Source organism: Lissotriton vulgaris, chromosome 8, assembly GCF_964263255.1.
Source record: "Lissotriton vulgaris chromosome 8, aLisVul1.2, whole genome shotgun sequence".
NCBI classification, from domain to species: domain Eukaryota; kingdom Metazoa; phylum Chordata; class Amphibia; order Caudata; family Salamandridae; genus Lissotriton; species Lissotriton vulgaris.
This window is the reverse complement of record NC_141696.1, coordinates 288,829,414-288,851,984: the sequence shown is the minus strand read 5'-3', so window position 1 is coordinate 288,851,984 and position 22,571 is coordinate 288,829,414. Positions and strand designations below refer to the sequence as shown.

Genomic DNA, 22,571 nt, shown 5'->3' with positions numbered 1-22,571 from the left:
TTCTGTCAGTTTTGAGTTGATTAATCACACAGTTCCAAAACCTTTTTTGCCCCCCTCGCTCTCCTCCCCCTCACCCGATTTTAACGGTGCCACCCCTTGATGGATCTGCACAACAGAAGCAAAAGTTAAAATAAATTATTTTTCACCTGATAAGGTCTGCAAAAGTGTAACCTGTTATACGACTAACTGGTATTTTTTTCCTAAAAGCTAATCTCTCAAAAACCACTGAAGGGATTTACACCAAACCACAAAAAGCGAGTTTTTAATTAGCATTCTACTTTCAAGCCAAGTTCGGCATAAATCCATTTAACAGTTTTTCATGTAGCTGCAAGCATTCTTATCTATGGAAGAGGAAACACCTTTTTTTCCCACCACCTGCTTTTTTTACTTTTTCCCTACAGGAAAGTGCACAACAAATCTGGTGCAGATCAGTCTATGAGGACAAACGTTATAGGCGTATCAAAATGCATGTGTGCCACTGTGTAATACTGTTGGTAGGATAATTCCCCTGAATGCCAGCATTCGTAATGCACTACATTCCTCCTGGATAAAAGGTAAATCCGCTTAGTGTCTGAAATACCTCGCCAAGAAAGGAACCTTTGCGGTCAGGAAGTCGCCCAAAATACATATGGAAAGATAAATAAAGTTTACAAAACATTTGTGATCTCTGTTTTTTCAAAACTTTTTTCAAAACTTCAAAGTCCTTCTTGAAGTTTCAGAATGTCTGTCAATAGGGAAGCACTTCAACGGAAAAAAAACTTTATCCTAGAAGCACTTTATAATCAACAGTGCTTCAAATAATCTTCCTACTTGCTTTACTGCTTTACACAGTGCCATATATTTTTGACCTTTTAAAGCATATTTGGAAAAAGAGGTTCCTGTAGGCACTTGAATGAATGAATGAATAAATATTGCTGCAAAGTGCGGATCTGAGAAGGTACTTTCTGTTCTGAGTGTTGAATGTGCAGAGTTTCAGAATAGACTGTTTTGTATTATTTTTCAGTGGTGGTTGGCTTCCATGAGGAAATCAGGAAGTGCTCCAAAACAGCAGCCCGCATTTGAGGGAGTGAGTCCGAGGCATAAGGAGTGGACTTTAGTTGGAATGGAGCAGCATTTTTTGGGGGGGAGGTGGTGTTTTTATGCTTTGCTTTTGATGTGTGGTGGCACGTTTTGTGGATAAAGCAGAGCGCCACGGCGTGTCAGTGAGCTAGTGTAGTGAATTCAGGAATTATGACGTTGAGCCCCAGGGCTCGTGCCCAGCTACTTATCGAGGTGTAATGTACCTGAACACGTTGAGATGTGAGATATGGTGGTGAGTGCAGCCTGAGGCAAATCAAGTCAGTGTCGTCGATACTTGTAACTGATTAATACATTCCTCAAGTTTCAACAGGCTGGCTGTGAGGTCAGGTATTTCGGGTGAGCAGAGAAAGACCATTTGAGGCTGTCATGCTGCTGCCTGTTAGCCAGGGCGTAGTGATATGAGCAGTAACACTAGGAAACGGTGCTAGTGCTTATAATGAGGTCTACCATGGAAAAGGGTAAACCTGAGATGGTGACACTACATTGATTTTAAAAACATAGGGACATATTTATATAAGCCCTTTGTGCCGCCGTTGCGTCACTTTTGTGATGCAGCGGAGGCGCAAAAGATGCGCCATGGTGCGGGGTATTTACAACGTGACGCATCTGGGAGACGCGTCACATTGTAAAGCTCTGTGCCAGAAGGAGGCGTTCCTGCGCGGGGGGGCGTTCCGGCGAAGGAACACCTCCTGAAAGCCTCCTGAAAGTGGCTGAGTGAAATCTACAAGATTTCACTCAGTCACTTTGGGGCCCATGCTGCGTCAAAACCCTGCGCCTGCTTGACGCAGGCGTTAGGATTGACGCAGCATTGGAAGAATAGGGCCCCGAGCATTGCTGGAGCTGCGTCGTGCTTGCGACGCAACTCCAGCAATGCAACACTTTTACGGCACAGATGCGTGACGCACCTGTGCCGTTTTTTACCCCATGGTGCGCCGCATTGTAAATGCTTACAACAAGGGGGGGTGGTGAGGGACAGAGTCTCTGAATTAAACAGAATACTCTCACCCAGTCAAGAGATCAGGGCTAGATCCAACACCGTTTTTTAGCTCACTGCACCATCCCAGTTTCAGAACCTGACTGTATGCAAATTAGTCTGTTCCTGTCCCAGTGCATGATGGGAACAGGGCAAACCAAACTACAAAAGCCAATTCTTACACTGGGAAGGAAACAAGCTACCGGGGACCGGTTTCTGGCATTTCAGCCTCTTCGGCCCGGCTTGCTTGAATCCTGATGGTGCAATGAGCAAGGGACTCACATCTGAGTATACCCTTCCACGCTTAGGGTGGACAAAAATATTTACAACAAGGGGTGGTGAGGGACAGAGTCTCTGAATTAAACAGAATACTCTCACCCAGTCAAGAGATCAGGGCTAGATCCAACACCGTTTTTTAGCTCACTGCACCATCCCAGTTTCAGAACCTGACTGTATGCAAATTAGTCTGTTCCTGTCCCAGTGCATGATGGGAACAGGGCAAACCAAACTACAAAAGCCAATTCTTACACTGGGAAGGAAACAAGCTACCGGGGACCGGTTTCTGGCATTTCAGCCTCTTCGGCCCGGCTTGCTTGAATCCTGATGGTGCAATGAGCAAGGGACTCACATCTGAGTATACCCTTCCACGCTTAGGGTGGACAAAAATATTTACAACAAGGGGTGGTGAGGGACAGAGTCTCTGAATTAAACAGAATACTCTCACCCAGTCAAGAGATCAGGGCTAGATCCAACACCGTTTTTTAGCTCACTGCACCATCCCAGTTTCAGAACCTGACTGTATGCAAATTAGTCTGTTCCTGTCCCAGTGCATGATGGGAACAGGGCAAACCAAACTACAAAAGCCAATTCTTACACTGGGAAGGAAACAAGCTACCGGGGACCGGTTTCTGGCATTTCAGCCTCTTCGGCCCGGCTTGCTTGAATCCTGATGGTGCAATGAGCAAGGGACTCACATCTGAGTATACCCTTCCACGCTTAGGGTGGACAAAAATATTTACAACAAGGGGTGGTGAGGGACAGAGTCTCTGAATTAAACAGAATACTCTCACCCAGTCAAGAGATCAGGGCTAGATCCAACACCGTTTTTTAGCTCACTGCACCATCCCAGTTTCAGAACCTGACTGTATGCAAATTAGTCTGTTCCTGTCCCAGTGCATGATGGGAACAGGGCAAACCAAACTACAAAAGCCAATTCTTACACTGGGAAGGAAACAAGCTACCGGGGACCGGTTTCTGGCATTTCAGCCTCTTCGGCCCGGCTTGCTTGAATCCTGATGGTGCAATGAGCAAGGGACTCACATCTGAGTATACCCTTCCACGCTTAGGGTGGACAAAAATATTTACAACAAGGGGTGGTGAGGGACAGAGTCTCTGAATTAAACAGAATACTCTCACCCAGTCAAGAGATCAGGGCTAGATCCAACACCGTTTTTTAGCTCACTGCACCATCCCAGTTTCAGAACCTGACTGTATGCAAATTAGTCTGTTCCTGTCCCAGTGCATGATGGGAACAGGGCAAACCAAACTACAAAAGCCAATTCTTACACTGGGAAGGAAACAAGCTACCGGGGACCGGTTTCTGGCATTTCAGCCTCTTCGGCCCGGCTTGCTTGAATCCTGATGGTGCAATGAGCAAGGGACTCACATCTGAGTATACCCTTCCACGCTTAGGGTGGACAAAAATATTTACAACAAGGGGTGGTGAGGGACAGAGTCTCTGAATTAAACAGAATACTCTCACCCAGTCAAGAGATCAGGGCTAGATCCAACACCGTTTTTTAGCTCACTGCACCATCCCAGTTTCAGAACCTGACTGTATGCAAATTAGTCTGTTCCTGTCCCAGTGCATGATGGGAACAGGGCAAACCAAACTACAAAAGCCAATTCTTACACTGGGAAGGAAACAAGCTACCGGGGACCGGTTTCTGGCATTTGTAAATGCAGCGCAACCATGTTGGCGTAGGCATGGCGCACAATAAGTGGCGCATCCCTGCTGATATGCAGGGATGCCTCACTTATTGTAAATATGCCCAATAGTCTGAACTTCACGCATATTTCCCACTTGCTTTGTTGTTTTATTTTACGTCCAAGAGAGCTAGCACAAGGGCATTGTATTTTGAATGGGCCCCCTTTAATATTTGTTGATGGTGTACGCTGATGTATCATGCACTTTTTTGCGGTCTTCTTATGTTTTTGCTCTTATAAATGCTAATAAAATTGATTATAAAAAAAAAATAGTTCATGCCAGTCTGGAAGGGAAAGGGTCAAAGTTGTATTTTGAAGTTGTATTATGGGTTTGGTGGCTTAGTGACTAATGCATCCACTATAGAGGCCTGTGTTTGACCTCATGGTCACAGGTTCAAATCCCAGCGGGTCCACTCAGCCTTTCATCCTTCTATGGTTGACAAAATGAGTACCGTTGAGTTGGGTAACAATAAACATCTGTTATTTAGCGCCAAGATACCCTTGGGTGAACGTGAGCTTTACAAATACACGTTTCTTATGTTTGCAAACACACACATTATAAAGTGGATTTAGGTGGGTAATTAATACATAAAGGAATTTGGATGTAGAATTAAAAGTTACAACCCCTTTCCCAGTTTCCCATATCTGGCGTCAAGGGGTCCGCTCAGATGATTCCGTTGATGTTTAACAGGGGACACCAGTCCAAGTTGCAGATGACACTGGTTCAAGTCTCACAGAAGTTCAAAGGCAGCCATCTTCCTGGTCCTACCTTTGAGAAAACATGGCCTCCCTATTTTATGAGCATACAGGGCCTGATTCACAAAGGTAAACTTACACTTTTGTGTAAGTTTCGTTTGTTTTGGAATTCACAAAACTGTATTTTTATTACTAAGTTTAAAAGTGCAGACACTCTGCAGTCGGGGTGTGGAACTCCGCACATAAAAAGATAAAACATGCATATGTTTTTATGTGCTGAGTTCTCTGCCTTGACTGCGGAATCTCTGCCCTACTTATTTTCTTATTTTTTAAATTCTGTTTTGTAAATTCCAAAACAAATGTAAACTTACACAGAAGTGTAAGTTTACTTTTTATATCTATATCTATATATTATTTTTTATGTAAGTTTACTTTTGTGTATCAGGTCCTTTTTGTTCATAAATTCTAGCTCATAGCTATGATCCAATCATGGTCTCAATTGTCTCATTTCTCTCGCTGCTCCTCATTATAGTCTAATAGGTGTCAAAGCTGAAATTAATGGGCCTTTCTGTGGAGGTACAAAATATGGCAACATGCAGCAGTTAGATACCTTTTGCAAATGAAGTGGGGTACTTTAGTATGTGTACATTGCAATCTTGTTCTTTGAGACCATGACATGTGTATAGACGCACCATTGAAACCATTCCCAGCAATAGCTAAATCTTTGACTCCCAACAAGATACACATTTGGTTGTGTCATCTGTTTGACGACCACAGTTGCACAAAGACCTGGCCAATCGCTAGACAAATGCTCTAGGTATACTTCAACTTGCAGCCTGTGCTAACGAACTCACTAAAGTGCTACTGCAGCTCACTCACAGACCTGAAATTCTCCAAATCCTCCTAACATCAGCATAAATATGCAGAAGAGTGAGTCGACCTCAGGGAGGCTGACAGCCTTCCTGAAGTACTACCATCACTTGCCCTAGCGGCATATTAGAAAATAATATCAACATTGACTGATCTACTATTCATACAATGCCTAACACAAAGGAGAAGATGACAATAAGCATTGGTCTTCCACATGAACTTTGCTCTCCATCTAGCCCATATCACAAACAGGCAAGGGCCTGCTTCCCAAAAGGGGACTTTCCAAACTCACTGAAAAGGTTTCAAACATCCTTCTTCTTACAATTGAAACCTGAAACATTATTTCAGGGTAAGAAGATACTAGAAACGAACTAAACAGGGAGCATGGGCACTTCCAGACCACAAAATGTCCCGATCACTTCTGGCGTCCACCAGGGCTCCATATTGTCTTCTGTCATTTTCATCCTATAAAAGCAGCCAGTTGGCAGTCTTCTCACAGCATGGAGGTTCACTAATATGCTGATGATACACAACTCTACTTGAAAGTCGCCTCAGATATCCAATGCCTCAAGCACTCCTTGCACATTATCCAGACCCGGATATGCAGTACTTACCTGAAGCTCAACCCAACCAAGTCAAAATTCCTGTTATTTGCCAGGAACAAAATACAAGATACAATGCACACCTGCCTCAATGACATGAAATTCAACTGCTTCAAAGCCCAGATTTCACCAACTGCCAAGTCACTTGGAATCAGCTTGGATGCTAACCTCACCATCAATGAACATACTGCCAAAAAAGAAAGATGGGCAGGTCACAGCTTAACATGTCTTACAGGTAAGCACGTCAGAACTGCACAAAATGCTTTTTGTGTGGTGTATTTGGATCACACTCTAAACACACATTTTCAGGACATTTTAGTGGGATCCAGAGCCCCATTTTATTAGCTTCCTTGTGAGCTAAAAATTCAAAAATAAGTGTCCTGTGGGATGTAACAGCACACAGAAACCTGTAGCATTATCCTATGTGCACTCGGAAAGAATACGCAATCGCAAACAGGGCAAAAGTGTGTTATATGTTCACTCTACTTGACAATATAAAACAATTCTCGACCAACAAACAAACTTGATTCAGACGTTCTGAGAAAATTACTGCTAATTTCATCAATTGATCATTACCGCACAAAACACAATCATAGACAATCTCTAAATATATAAGGATCAATCAATCAATCAAAGACATTTATAGAGCGCACTACCTACCCGTAGGGTCTCAAGGCGCTAAGGGGGGGGGGGGGGTGCCGTTACTGCTCGAACAGCCAGGTCTTGAGCTTCTTCCTGAAGGAGAGGTGGTCTTGGGTCAGGCGCAGGTCGGCAGGGAGGGAGTTCCAGGTCTTGGCGGCCAGGTAGGAGAAGGACCTTCCTCCTGTGGTGGCTCTGCGGATGCGTGGGACGGCGGCGAGGGCGTGGCTGGCAGAACGGAGGTGGCGTTTGGGAGCGTAGAAGTTGATTCGGTTGTTGAGGTAGCTCGGGCCTTGATCGTGTAGGGCTTTGTGTGCGTGGGTGAGGAGCCGGAAGGTGATTCTTTTGTTGACGGGGAGCCAGTGCAGGTCTCTCAGGTGTGCGGAGATGTGGCTGTTCCGTGGGATGTCGAGGATGAGTCTGGCTGAGGCGTTCTGGATCCGCTGGAGTCTCTTCTGGAGCTTGGCGGTGGTTCCGGCGTAGAGTGCGTTGCCGTAGTCCAGTCGGCTGGTGACGAGGGCCTGGGTGACGGTCTTCCTGGTCTCCGTGGGGATCCACCAGAAGATCTTCCGAAGCATGCGCAGGATGTTGAAGCACGACGAGGAGACGGCGTTGACTTGCCTGGTCATGGAGAGGGAGGAGTCCAGGATGAAGCCCAGGTTGCGTGCGTGGTTCGTCGGCATGGGTGCGGTGCCCAGGGCGGGGGGCCACCAGGAGTCGCCCAGGCGGAGGGCGAGGAGCCCAGGATGAGGACCTCCGTCTTGTCTGAGTTCAGTTTCAGGCGGCTCGTCATCATCCACTCGGCTACCTCTTTCATCCCTTCGTGCAGGTTGGCTCTGGCGGCGGCGGGGTCGTTGGTCAGGGAGAGGATCAGCTGGGTGTCGTCGGCGTAGGAGATTATGTTGAGGTTGTGTTGGCGTGCGATGGCCGCGAGGGGGCTCATGTAGACGTTGAAGAGTGTAGGGCTCAGCGAGGATCCTTGAGGGACGCCGCAGATGACTTCGGTGGCCTCTGACTTGTACGGTGGTAGGCGGACCCTCTGTGTTCTTCCGTCGAGGAAGGAGGCGATCCATTCCAGTGCCTTCTCCTGGATTCCGACGTTGCCGAGGCGCTGTACTAGGGTGCGGTGGCAGACCGTGTCGAAAGCCGCGGAGAGGTCTAGGAGGATGAGGGCCGCTGTTTCTCCGTTGTCCATCAGGGCTCGAATGTCGTCGGTGGCGGCGATGAGGGCGGTCTCGGTGCTGTGGTTGGCACGGAATCCGGACTGCGATGGGTCGAGGGATCCATTCGTCTCGAGGAAGGCGGCCAGCTGTTTGTTGACGGTTTTCTCGATGACTTTGGCTGGAAATGGGAGTAGAGAGATGGGGCGGTAATTCTTGAGTTCGGTGGGGTCTGCCGTAGGTTTCTTGAGTAGAGCGCTGAGTTCGGCGTGCTTCCAGCTCTCGGGGAAGGTGGCGGTGTCGAATGAGGTGTTGATAATGTCCCGCAGGTGGGGTGCGATGACAGTGTCGGCCTTGTTGAAGACGTGGTGAGGGCAGGGGTCAGTCGGAGATCCGGAGTGGACGGAGTTCATCACGCGGACGGTGTCTTCGGTGCTGATCGGGGTCCAGCCTCGGAGGGTGGTGGTGGGCGGCGTTGCTGTGGTCGTGGCGTGGGTCGGAAGGGTGCTGAAGCTGTTGTGTATGTCCGCGATCTTGTTGTGGAAGTAGGAGGCGAGGGAGTTGCAGAGGTCTTGCGATGGGGTGATGTCGTTGTTTCCGGCGTTGGGGTTGGAGAGCTCCTTCACGATGTTGAAGAGTTCCTTGCAGTTGTGTGCATTGTTGTCCAGTCGGTTCTTGAAAGCCGTTTTCTTGGCGGTGCGGATCAGTTGGTGGTGTTTCCGGGTGGCGAGCTTGAGGGTGGTCCTGTTGTCCGGTGTGGGTTCCTTTCTCCAGACTTTCTCGAGGGCTCGGCAGTTCTTCTTGGAGCTCTTGAGTTCGTCGGTGAACCATGGGGCTTTCTTACTGCCGGGTCTGCTGGGCGGGGTCCTCAGAGGGGCGAGTTCGTCTGCGCATTTGCTGATCCACTTCGTGAGGTTGTCGGCGGCCTGGCTGGGGTTCGCTGAGCTGGCCGGAGGGTGCTGGCTCAGGGAAGCGGCGAGCTGGTCGGCTGTGATCTTGGTCCAGCTTCTTCGAGCAACCTGTTGCTGGTGGTGGTGGATCGTCGTTCTTCTGAAGGTGAAGTGGATGCATCTGTGGTCCGTCCAGTGGAGTTCTGTGGTGTGGCTGAAGTCAATGTCTTTGCTGGATGAGAAGATGGCGTCGAGTGTGTGTCCGGCGAGGTGGGTGGGGGTGCTCACCAGTTGCTTGAGTCCAAGGTTGGAATGGAAGGATCGAAGTTAAGCAGTGACAAAGGGCTATTTCTTGCCCCGTATCATCATGATTTAAAGCTGAGGAGTCTCAGAGACCAATTTGCTGTAGACAGTCTGCATGACTGCCTTCCTGTATGAAATGGCATTGAGAGCTCTGAGTCTTGCATTGTGTCCTTTAGTCTCTTACACTGCACTATGCTACTATGTTAATCAATTTGACTTTTGCTCTGGCAGCACCTTCTTCCCACTGCTCTGTTGAACTGAAGAATTTACAAGTTTGGAACAACGCTTTGCTGTGTAGGTAACCCTGGATCATAGAAAACAGAGGCCATCTGTCTATGAATTTCATTGCACGCACTGCATCGCATTTGGGGATGCAGTGCATGCAACAAAATTAGTTTTATTTATTTATATGTTTACTTACCTGTATACCTCCGTAATCCATAGTTTACTACCCCCCACCCTGCCCCTCCCCACGTCACCGCCTGGCAGTTACTCCTAATACCAACCCAGGCTGCCTATAAATAGGTCCTTCACGTAAGTCTCTGATGTGACCCTACTCAGGAAAGGTGATACTCCTTAAATACAAATTGAGCTTCAGAATGATGTAACTTAAAATGAAAGATGTTTGGTATCATTTACCAGTTTTAGAAAAGGTACAGACCTGTTTAATTAAACATTTTCTTTGTAAAGGTTATACTAGAGCCACGAATCATTGCTAGGGTGCTGACTCTACACCTACATCTCCAAAACCGCCATCATGGAAAAAAATCACTAAAGAGTGGATGAGATGGCAATAGCTCAAGCGGAGCTGGAAGACAGAGCTCCTCATCACTCAACTTCTCGAACATAAAGAGAACCCTCAAAGTTTTCTCCTTTTCATCCTTTCCTCCATTCTTGCCTCCGGTGAACAAACCAATATCCTATTACTCTCCCACTGCCCACCTTCATTTATCATGTTATAGAGCTCATTGAAATACTTCACTGCCCGCTGCAGGACATGGGGTGCACTGCACTAAGACATCAAATCAAACTCCTCCAAAGCCTTCAATGGATACAAATTTTCAGAAAGCCTTTACTAGACTCCCAAAAATGTGTTATTTCCATTCAATTCAATAGTTTCTCCCTACACCAAACCAGCATCAAACTATCGAAAACTCTTTGTTGCAGTTCTCTTCAGTTGGATGACCCAAGTGCTAAACCTACATCAGACACACTCCACTTCCATTCTCTTTAATGGGTTCATGCCACCACGAAACCTACATCAAAGTACTAAACACACTTTACCTCAATTCTCTTCAATGGGATCACACCATCAACAAACCTGCATCAAACTACGAATGCTTCAATCTCTTAATTGGGATCACACCACCACAAAACCTACATCACACTGCTAAACATGCTACTCCTCCATTCTCTTCAATGGGTTCATGCCCCCACCAAACCTACATCAAACTACTAAACATGTTTCTCCTCCATTCTCTTCAATAGGTCACGCAACCACCACACCTATATCAAACCACCAAACACTTCACTTCTGTTCTCTTTAATGGGATCACCCAGCCACCAAACCTACACAGGGTACAAGTCCTAAAAAAAGAAGTGGGTGGACTAACCAAGTAGCAGTATGCAAGTGGCAACAAGGTGCATGACATTGCGTGTGGCATCACAGGAAGTGACATCACAACGTCACAGGGGGTGACATCACAAGAAGTGATATCAGATCATCAAGACCGAACACATATGCTTAGCAGGTCTTATATGAGTACATTTGAGAGCAATAGACGATTTAACAAATGAACGCAGAATAGTACTTGTCTGTGACTTGATTTCCATGTCGGCAGAAATTAACAGCCCAAATGGGGATGAGGCTTGGTGTCTGAATAACTACAGTAGACAAGTCAGTAAGTTGTTCAAGCTAGGCATACACAACTTAGTACTATGAGCAAATCACATTTCATACATTGCAAAACAAATGCTAGACTCTGCAAATGTGAATATCAGAACTGTAAAATGTATTCACCTACCAATCATACCACAATTATATACACTGGCAATTTTTGTACTTTGACCATCAAACAAAATGCAAGTTGCACACTGCATTTGCTATTCTGAGCACGGCAAATTATATTCCCTAAGAAAGATTCAGTTACAACTGGATATTCTGCACATATATTAATGTATGTAAAAAAGAGGGAGATACCCTGATTCTAAGAAAAGGGACATTGGAGACTGTCAGAAATTGAGTTGTTGGTTGAGAGGGGTGTGAGCTCTTCTCAAGCCACAGCCATGATCCTTGTAAGGGGGAACTGCAAAACTCGCTAAATCAGCCTGTGCATAACCCTCTGGTAGCTTGCCGCAAAAGCAATCAAGCTTAACTTAGAGGCAATGTATAAAGTATTTATGCAACACAAAAACAGTAATAAAGTAAAAAGATACACAAGGAGCATCTTACACCAATTTAGAAAAATAGAATAAAATGTAATAAATACAATTACACCAAGACAATAAACATCCAATCAGTAGAATCAGAGATAAGCAACTTTAAACATTTGAGGTAAGTATAGCACCTAAAAGCACAAAACACCACTTGTGGATATCTGGTCTTGCGAGACCAGGTGAGAGTCACACAAGTTCAGGCAGACCAGGAAGGAGCAGGGACAGATACAGGGATCAGTTTGTCCAGCTGAAAAAGTTAGTGACCTTCTAAAGTCCAGCTCAAAGATTTCCATTTGTGGTGGAGGTCCCGAGGAGCAGGGAGAGCAACACAGATGGTCGACGCTGTAGCACAAAGAGCAGGCTGGGCATTGCTGACTGTCACTGCTGTACAGTAAAGGTCTGTTGGGGGCAGTGGACAAATTTTGCTGTAGATTCACATTGGTGGTCAACACGCACTGTCGACACTGTAGCACAAAGTTGAGATCTCACATTGCCTGTCGTCGCAGTAGCGGGAAGAGTTGCGTTCACTGGAGCTTCATGTTGGCAATTGGCATGGGCAGCAAGATCTTGGTGTGAATAGGCCCAGTCTCAAAGAGCACAAAACTTTAGGAGTTCTCCTTTTTGAGTCAGAGGAGTGCACTCTGGTGCCAGCCAAGTGTCCAGGGGCTTTAGAGGCACCTCATGGGGATCAAGGACTCACTCTTGCAGAAGCCAGCAGGACCCATTCAGATCCAGCTGCAGATACAGGTAACAGGAGCAACATGTTGTCCAAAAATAAGACACTGTATTTCTTTTGCAGTGGGATGGGGTGAATTCTGTGTGGGGTACTAGTACTTATCAAGAGATGGGATGAGCTGACTCCTCTTCGCACACCATTTCCATCTGGCTTCTTTCCTCCTCTTTCTGTCCATGTGCAGTGTGTGCTCCAGCTCCATTGGAAGGCAAGGGTCAGGGTGAATAAAGAAGGTGTAGGGATGCAGGAACAAAAAATACCACATTCTGGCTTTTTAATTGGCATGCAAATAGAGGTGGGCTTCCCACTGAAAGCTCAAGCCAGTCTCGAGCCAGGTGGCTGGTTCGGGCTCACTTGAGATCTTCTTGGGCCCTGAGCCCAACATGGGCCAAGCTTGCATGTGTCTTCTGCCTGACACCATGCTCTAACCTTGTGCACCAAGAGTTGAAAACAAAGCCTTTCTAGGGCATGAACTGCACAATGTGGAACAAGAAAACCAATGATCCATCACGGTTGCCATGCTCACCAATTATGGGATCCTAGGCAAGTATTTAATTTCACTGAGCCTTTGTTTTCTTTATCACCACTTATGAGAGCACCTTCAGATAGGTGAGTTCAGGATGTGTGCTGTTCAAAAACTACTTGTGTGTGATTTGTTAGTCTACAATGTTGCTCCATTTATAGTAAGAATCTGGGTCATTTTTAGAGTATGTGTGACAACTGACTTGCTTCCTAGATTACTAATGCCATTTTGGCTGGGGTGGACAGGACTATTTAAAAGTTCATGTTTTAAAAACATCACTTTTTCAATCAATTCAGTGATATAATCTGATGTACTAAGGTAAAACGCTTCAGCATCCTAAATAAAATTCATTCACTTTTGAAGTCACCATAACATATTCTAAAATGCTGTTTGTTGCATGATTTACTTATCAAACCTTTCAAGGGCTCAGCTCATGCACAGGCTCATACAGCCGGACTAGACGCTTGCTCGACACTGACTCGGTCTCCCTTTGAATTTGTTGGCTTACCTATGTCTATGGGCAACAAATGTTGATGGGGTCACAAGGGGTGGGGTCATGGAAAGCTGTCTAAGAATCAACTTTTATTTTTTTTTAAACAACTCTGTCCCAAAATAAATTAGCAACAAGGAGAAAGGTGACAGTAAAATCTGTTCTGGTTTAACTAGTTGCAAAGGCCACATTTTAAAATATATTATGGGGTTAAGGCACCTACTGCCGAGATCTTTGTGTGCCGAGCAAATCTCAAGGAAAAATAATAATGGTAAGATAACTATGGTGATTAATGTACATGCTGGATACATCTGTGGTTTGTCACGTCACATCAAGCAGCATTTTTTTATTGTTTAAAGTGTTGCGGCTCACATGTTTATAATCTCCATGGTCGCTGAATATGTTCTATAATTGAAATCTTACTTATTTGTCACTTTTAATTTCACCTTTTAGCTTAGGTTCAATTGTATTTTCACTGGGACACCAGACACGATTGTATAACATTTAGCCTTTGTACAAACATATGTGTCTACCTAAACACTCATGTATGTAATATGTTATTTATGTGATTTCTAGATAAATAATTTTACTTATTGACCAAACCTTGCATGTGTATAGTTAGCTTTCTTTCTGACATCCCTTCAACCCTTTGCATAGCCATTGTGTGGATTCCATTAGAAATATTCCTTACCATTCCACAGGCGCCATTGTTTTCTTAAATAGCCTTCATACCCAGGCTCCCAGTGAGTAGGGTCCCCTTGTTTACTTCTTTCAGCATGCTACTTTTAGTCCTCTTTCTCAATGGATGGCTAGAGCGGCATGATGGTCCTGTCCTCTCTGCTTCACTCAGCAGGCCCTGCTTTGTACTCCAGAGTCCCACCTCACAGCAGGTGCCCATGCGTCAGAGTGCCTCACAAGTCCTGGCCTCCCCCTTGTCAAACCCAATTCTTCTTGTGTTATTGCTCCCCTCAGCAGACCCTGTGCTACCTTTCCGGAGCTGCTGCTCCCCAACTCTCCCCAGACACATACCGTACCTCCCCCGGTTCATTTAAAAAACGAACACTCTTGTCTCAAAGACATTACAATCTGGCTTGGGAGACCCAATCATCAGGTCTTGGCTGAAATTCATGATAGGTTAGTGAAACCTTGAGTTGTCCCAGTGCCTAATTTGTAAAGTAGGTTCAGGGCCCAAGCATTTGCTCATAACCTGCAACCCATGCTGCAGAAGGTCATGGTGCTGAATATCTAGACTGGAAAACAGGAATGGGCCTTGACTCGGAATCAGTCAGGCTAAGTCAAAAATACTCTAAATAACAATATGTGTGCCAGGACTGATAGTTTTTTGAAAACTGAAACTTATTAATGACCCCTATGAATGAAACATATCAGTCCGTGATTCTCCAAGCCTGAGTTAAACTGGACTACGAGGATGTCGAACACAGCGCTGTGTTCGACATCCTCGTAGTCCAGTTTAACTCAGGCTTGGTTAAAATTCCACAGGCAGTTTGGAAAAACAAGGAGAATCACGGACTGATACAGCGAGGACACATAACTAGCCCGTGGCGGAACTAGGACGTCACTTGGTAAGTGAACTGCTACACCAAGGCGTTCTGTTCTATTTGTTTGTGTAATTGTTCCCAAAAAGCAAGGCTGATTTTAGTTTCATTCCAACAGGCAGCTAGGAGGCTCCCCTTTTTCACAAAAAACTCCTGATTCATCACAATAGGGGTAAGTGCCTTTGGCCATATAGTTCAATGTTCTGCATCTGAGCGTTACTAATTGGTGTTTAAATGTGATTATTTGTCTGTCATTCGGAGTACAGAAGGTTTGAATTTGGGTTTATGTAAATTTCAGATTCCAAGACAGCTCCACCACATACGATCTCGGTTGTTGAGAAGACTTAAGGTAGGGGAGCCGTTAATCGGTCAGGCACTTTAAATGAAGTTTTTAAGCAGTTTTCCACAAATTGGTTTTTGTTTTTGTAGAGTCGTTCTGGTCCTGATGAGAACCCCACCAGTTTGAGGGTTCGAAACGCGTCGACCTGGTCCCAGGTCACACGAACTAAGGAGTCATCATTGTTCCTTTAGTTGATTTACAGTTATAAATTGAAAAATCACTATAAACGCTGTAGCATAATCAGTTTCATTATTGAAGTGTATTTTTTGCTTACATTACGGTGCACCTAGGGACCATTGTGTAGTATGTTTGTGAAGTTTGTAAGAGGTATGGATGTGGTGTAAGTGTAATTTGTTCAATTGTAAATGTTTTGTATATTGTGTACGTATTTGTATATAGAATTTGTTATATAAGGTGTTTTCGCACAGAGAATATTTCTTTCAAAAATTTACAAAAAAGAAAAATGCAAGCTATATCATTAAATGATGCATATGATTAGGCAGATGTTTATGTTTCATTCATAGGGGTCATTAATAAGTTTCAGTTTTCAAAAAACTATCAGTCCTGGCACACATATTGTTATTTAGAATATCTAGACTGAGCATAACCCATACCCAGACACTCCCAGCCCCTCAAATTCAGTAGTGCACGTTCTGTTTCATACCCGTTTTCTCACTTTGTCTGTGACTTTCTCTTCCTCCATGATCGTTCACAATGTGTTTTCTTCGCTCTTGTTTTGATGTCAAAGTCTGATGAGGTTTTTGTGTTTTTGGGCAGAGCCAAATGGGCTTAGGTTACCAGTCTGTGTGACGAGGAGACCCCTTTTCTAATTAAGTGATTCTGAACATTTGCAGTGCAGGTTTGCAGATGGCATATGTCTGTGGGGGTGGAGGGGTTGACACTGTTAAGCTATGGTAGAGCCCAGTGGGGGGCTCAGCTTTATAATGACACCCACCCAGGCATGCTGTTATCCAGTTTGAGCCCCCATTAATGTCCCTTGGGTGTGGGGAACTGGGGATTAAGAGGGTGCAGAATGAGCTTTGGATAAGATAACGCAAACTTCTTTCCATGGCATTTTATTCAGTTTGGTCAACATTTTTAACACTTTTCACATGAGCGAAACAGATCTGTGGAACATGCACATTAGCCAAACATTACTACAACTGACTTGCTGGTTAAATAGATTTATGCAACATACACACTGGGCCAGCATTTCAACCTTTCACTCGCAGGTTGAAAAATGATGTGCCTAGTAGGCCAGATTTTCACCCTTTGACTTGCAGGCTAAATAGATCCGTGCAACATGGACAATGAGCCACTGAACTAACTGCGAATATGATGAAACATGTGGCATCACTTGCAACCGTAACAATGACTGCAAAGTTTGAAGTTAAAGAATAATACTGTAATGCTAAGTTTTCGATGCGGAAGTTCTAGCAAAACAGCTTCTGCTGTTGAAAAAAGGTTAACAAAAACGTTATCTCTAGCAAAGTTTGACACACTTTCCAGCTTTCACAAAATACAAAAGTCATTTTTCAGGTGAAATGTCCCTTTGTGCACTCCTAAAACCATAGATGTTAAGATAGCACTTAGCTTTCCAGTGAATGTTATCGCCTCCAAGCTATCTCACCAACTCGGGGTGTCAGTTTCTGTGAGGTGAAACGGACAGTGCTTCAGGCATTTTGTGCCTGCGTGGATAGCTTGGTCGTTTTTTTTTATTCTTCATATTCAAACTTTTGTAACTGAATATAATAGGAAAGCAGAACTCCCAGAATGCAAAGTAATACTGGACTGGGACCCTGGAAACAAGCTGCCAGTATACCTATCAGTAGGTCCCATATTAAGAAGCATATCACTTCTACAGAAACAAGTCCCCTTGAGATATGTTTGCTCTCTTCACTGCTAGAGAACATCACACTGGATGCTTCATGGTAGGACTGGGGTTCAAGGAGGTTTTAGGTATGGCAGGGGTACAGGGTGGCTTGGGAATGGTTGCACTGGGGGTACACGGGTAGTTCAGGAACTGGGGCGCAGACATTCTCAGGCAACGCAGGACTACGATCACAGGGTGAGTGCAGCAGGGCAATTTTCCTTTACAAATGTGTATAAGCACTGCATGTTTGGTCCATTATCACAGAAATAGTGCAGGAAATTGCACAAATAAGTGTTCTTGGGAGGGGAACCGCCACCCGTACCTTCCTGATAAACTTCAAGCTCGCTCGCTTTATTCACTTGCATGGCTAAATTGTGTTTTTTGATCGTACGCCTCACCATATTGAAATTCTACCAGCCGCCACTAGTCTTTAATGGGATCACCCGGCCACGGACAATATATCAAACTACCACAATGCTTTAGTTTTATTCTCCCCAATGGAATTGCCCATAAAAAATAGTCTGCCACCACCTAACCCCCTCACACCCACGCTCTTCAGGGCTATAAGAGCGCTTAATTTGTGCCGGTGCTTGCCGGTGCTTAGCACCGGCTCTTAATTATCAGGGCCGGGGCTAGGCACTTAATTATCACGCATTTAGTGCACGTTCAGTCAAACTGATTTATAGTTGCGTACTGCTTGTGTTGTTGATGAGAGACTAAGTACTTGTTGTTTAAATTCTACTTCGTGACTCCTCCGATTCTGTCTTCAAGACGTCACTTCAAGTTACTTTAAAGTTCATATTGTTCTTCTTCAAGAGTTAACTACTTACGCTCTTCCTCTCAATCAGGCAATGGCGTCCCAGCGGCGTGGATTAGTAGGCGGGGACACTGAGTTTGGCAAGACGCCTGGTCTTCTGCAGGGGTTGGGGCTGTGCGCGGCAGCAGGAAGCGTGCGCTGATTTTTTTCCAGATTGCCTGCAATGCGCCCGCATGCCCTGCTTTTGCCATGCCCCAGCATACCCGCATGGCTGCACCGCACCACCGTACGTGCGAGTACTATCGTGATTCAAAGGCCGCCGTTCAAAGTAGCCAGTAGCGCGGGCCGCGACCTGGGCGACGTTGGGCTGCGTTGAGGTGGACTCCGACACAAACCTGCATGTGCCATTATGTTTCCTTACAGGTAATTGTCAAGTGCTGGGATGGCGGGCAGTAGTCTGGTTCCAGCCCTCGAGCCCCCAGGCCGGCCAGCTGTTGGTTCACTTCGACAGAAGCCTGGTGGCAGAGCCGTCCCACTGCTTCTGATGCACGGTAGAGGCAGATAGATTGAAGGTCGGCGCTCTTTTTTTTATCACAATATATCACGAAGCGCCACTGTTCCGTTTGTTTTTACCATCATGCTCCAGAAATGGAAAGTGATCCCTTTGGATAAATGTGCAGTTGAACAGGTTCCAGCATCCTGCGACTCCAGCATTAGGGGGGAGAAATAGAAAACGCTCTACGGTATCTACCTAGAGCTCAACTTAAAGGGAAGCGCTGACATCAGTTGCTACTTTAACCCCACTCACTTCTACTTAATTTGTAGCGCTTGGGAAGGTGAGATACTTAATGCAGCTACCAGATTTCTAACTTTTGACTTCGTTATTGCACAGAATTCTGCAGTGGATGCATAACTCTCTATGTAACATAACCAGTTCTGAGACAACGTCAGAGTCAGCGAACTCGATACTCCTTAGAAGAGTTCCATTCACACTTTCTGCCTCCTTTCAGCCATCTTGTCTGTTTATCCTCTGACCTTTCCATCTATCCATTCATCTTCCTTTCACTTTTTCTTCCGCCCACACATCCAACTAGACTTTAATAAATCCCTCTATCCTTTTACTGTTTCAAGGATACATTCATTATTGCACCTATCAGTACATCCCTTTATCCATCTCTGTACCCCACAAAATCCTTTGTCTCTTCCCTCCTCATCATTTCTCACACCTGTTCATTCTTCCATTTACTCGGATTCACCTGTCAATCCTTTCACTCTTTAGTTCATGATTTCACCTTTCCTTTATTCGTCTTTTCAGCCTTTCATTTTGTACAGCCTTCTTTCACCCTGCAATCAATTCATTCACCCTTGATTCCTCAACCATTCATCCGAACAGTCCCCTTTCCTTAGTTCTTCCATTTCATGTTTTCTTCCTTTCATTTACCCTTCTTCCCTTTCTTTTTCACATTTGTATCTATTCATCTTTCTTCTTTACTTTTACATTTGCCTCTGTCAGTGGTTCCCTATTTTTATAATTGTTTGCTTCTTCCCTGTGCCTATCAGCCCAAGGACACAGCCCTCTGACATAAAATTTCTTAAGGGTGCTACATTAACCGTTATCCGACAAACATATAGACAAATGAGGCCCATAAATAACGACTATTTTAGAGGCAGTGAGTTTACAAGCCCAGGGGGCCAAGTGACACCCCGCTTAAGCTGCTAAAGGGGGGGTTCGACACGCCACTGCTAGCTGCAGTCACTCATGAAAGCACTGCAGGACGTTGCTTTACTTGTGTCCCAAATGTCTTTTATCTGTACACTTGTCCAGGATCTTAGAGTACTGAAAATGTGTTGACAGCTTCTATTTTCTATGCTAACAAGTCGATTGTCACAAACTGCCCAGGAGGACAGAGGTCATTTGCAACTGCTTCCTGCACCACCCCAGGGTGCTTTGGTGTTATAGAAGGGGCTGCTGATTCTTATACAGCAGAAAAAGGGAGGGCACAATCTCAAAGGGCTTTACTTCATTTGCATAAAGGTGCGGCTTCATGCAAATAACAGAACACTTTAACTCTTGGGCCCATGATGCACTGCAAATAATCCGTTGGCAGGTGGAATGATTGTACACCAATTATGAAGTGATACACAGTCGGTACATCCCATTGACAGCCCTTAGTTGGGGCATGGAGGTCCCTGGGACCCCCAGTGATACAAACTGCAGGTGAGACCCATCCCTCTTTTAAAGAGAAGCTGGGTTTATTGGTAGTTTTACACTGAGTTGCAGATGCGTGGCTGTCATAGTACACGCATGCGCTGGGGAGAGCATATTTTCTTCTGTATCATGTGGGTTGTCCCTGTCTTGCACCAGGAAGATGCAGCTATGGGTGGGGACTGTCTGAACCCAAAGCTGACTATTTTCATATATGACATTGTGTCCTCAGGCTGTCCGTTTCAAGCCTTCGTCTGACCTGGGTGCCTTGGCTTTGGAATGCATTTTTTCTGCATCCTTCCATGTGTCAGTGCATGTGAAATGCACTGACATTCCAACCTCTCCCAAAGCACAGGAGCAGCTGAACTTTGCTTTACTTACCGTTTCGATGTATAGACAGCACTTATGCTGACAGTGTAAAAACAATGTACACCGCACTGTCTGTGTTACATTTCTACAGAGTTTGTACCTGTTTAGACTGCGGCGTAAAGTCTGCTAGCGTCTTGCAGTACTCGGTAGAGTGTGCCTTACTTTGTTACTTTCGCTTTGGTTTAAAACTACCAACGCAAAAGTACCCAGTGACCCAAAGCCGGAACCCCCTCGTGAGTCCTGATTTCCCTGAGTTCAAGCCTCTCTACCTGGGCCCCTTGCCAGCGCTGTTTTACCTGCAATCCTGCCTGCGGGGTGTTGACGTGCGAGCGGAATGTGCCTGGCAGAACTCCTTGATTAAGAACATTTCCTGAAACATGTCATTCAAAACATTTATCTGAAGACACTAAACGACGGAGAGACGCTTTACGAGTGTACACAAAACAGAATACTTTGCATGTTACGCTAAGCAGTCAAATTCATCCTTTCCTGATGCAACTACATAACAAGTCTATGTTTGAGCTTCTCACCCTCGGACGAACTACTGGTTATAGGTCCGCGAATTGAGTCGTGTTAGTTTGCTTCTTTGTATGTGTAGAGCTTTTCTGTGTGATGCCCTAAAGTCGCCGAAAATTCCTACATCAGCAGTGGTGAAGGTGTTGGCGGAGTGGCGTCCGTTGGTGCAGCAGGTGCAGTGCACCGGGACCCAGAGTGGTCCACTGAATCGTGCTTATTGCTGTATTTTATCAGAAGGGGAGGGAGTCCGCGCACTGGGGCACATACCACACCGCCACAGTAGCTACTGTACTGGGGTCTAGAGGTACAAAGCGGCAAGTACTACAACGGGATGGGAGAGCGGGTGGGAGTACAGACCCTTGGGATGAGTGCTCTCCCCGGCCTTCTCACCCGTACACACGGAGACTGAGTGGGAGAAGCAGTCGCCCTCTCCTGTGCTCTGGTTCCGGCACTTCTGATGAACTTGAAGCTCACTTACCAGCCCTGGCAGCGCACGCCCAGCCGCAAAGCAGGAACCACAGCCCCAGCAGCATGAGGAAGGGGGGCGACGCAAGCTCCGAACAGCAGCAGAGACACCCGGGCTTTACTCAGTCGGAGGGGGCTGTCCAAGGCCTCTGTAGGTGTCCGGATCCCCTCCGTCCTGCCTCAGTAGCAGTGAGTTGACAATTGCTGGGAGTGTAGCGAGAACACGGACCAGGAAGTGTTCTGAGCTATTCAAAGAATGGTACCTTCACCTCAGCTCGGCTCCTCCCTGCCGGCTCAGTCAGGACGACTTTCGATGATACTTGTGGACTGTGGCACCAGCAAAAGAAACAAGCTCCAGATGCAGTGACTTTTAGATGCTTACTATTTTTGCCATGGGGATGGGTTAGGATAAATATTGTGGTTGGCATAATGGACTGGGTTCTGCCGCTCAGTGACAGGCAGGCCCCGCTTCAGACGTTTGCTCTCAGGGGTGTGTCCAGTTTATGGTCAAGTGCAGATGTTTCCCGGAGCAGGTTTGAATCTTGGACTGTTGAGGGGTGGGGCGGGAGGGGCTGGGGGTGTGGTGGAGAATTATGGCATGTCTGTGCGTAGAACATCGACTGCAAACATCACTTATTTGTCAAGTTGAATGGCTTATGAATAAGGGGTATTGGCAGCGCCGACCTTCAGCGTGGGAGAGCTGTGCCCACGCCCAGGGCGCCGACCTTCAGAGTGGTACAGGGTCTGCCTCTTTCGACACGGCGGAAGGGCTTTATGTGGGATCACAAAACAACTGATGAGTCTTTCTAAGGGATGAGACCAGTGTAATTAAGAGCGTGGCTTAAGACATGTAAACTAAAAATCTGTGCTTAGCATAGAGCGCCACCCGACTAGTATTGTGCTGGATCTGTCATTGCATCCCGAGATATAATACAACAAGTATCATTACTCCCACAGGAAGCCAGGATGATTGGCTTTGTCAGTGGTTGTTAGTTGCATAAAATTACTAAGCAACAACTATGACTTTGTTGCACATAATATATCATGGAACAAAGTTCTGAAACGATAAGGCAGTGAAAGATCTATAACGATTCTCTTTGAAGTTACA

General features: G+C 45.7%; 1 protein-coding gene across 1 annotated transcript in view; it reads right to left on the bottom strand.

Moving 5' to 3' along the window:
* The window catches only part of LIPI (lipase I), a 213,368-nt gene extending 191,429 nt beyond the window's left edge, over window positions 1–21,939 (bottom strand). Inside the window, exon 1 of the mRNA XM_086934060.1 lies at window positions 21,477–21,939. Within this exon, the coding sequence (XP_086790186.1) occupies window positions 21,477–21,531 (55 nt within the window). The 5' untranslated portion in view covers window positions 21,532–21,939. The remainder of the gene's footprint in view (window positions 1–21,476) is intronic.
* Between the last annotated feature and the right edge of the window lie 632 nt (window positions 21,940–22,571).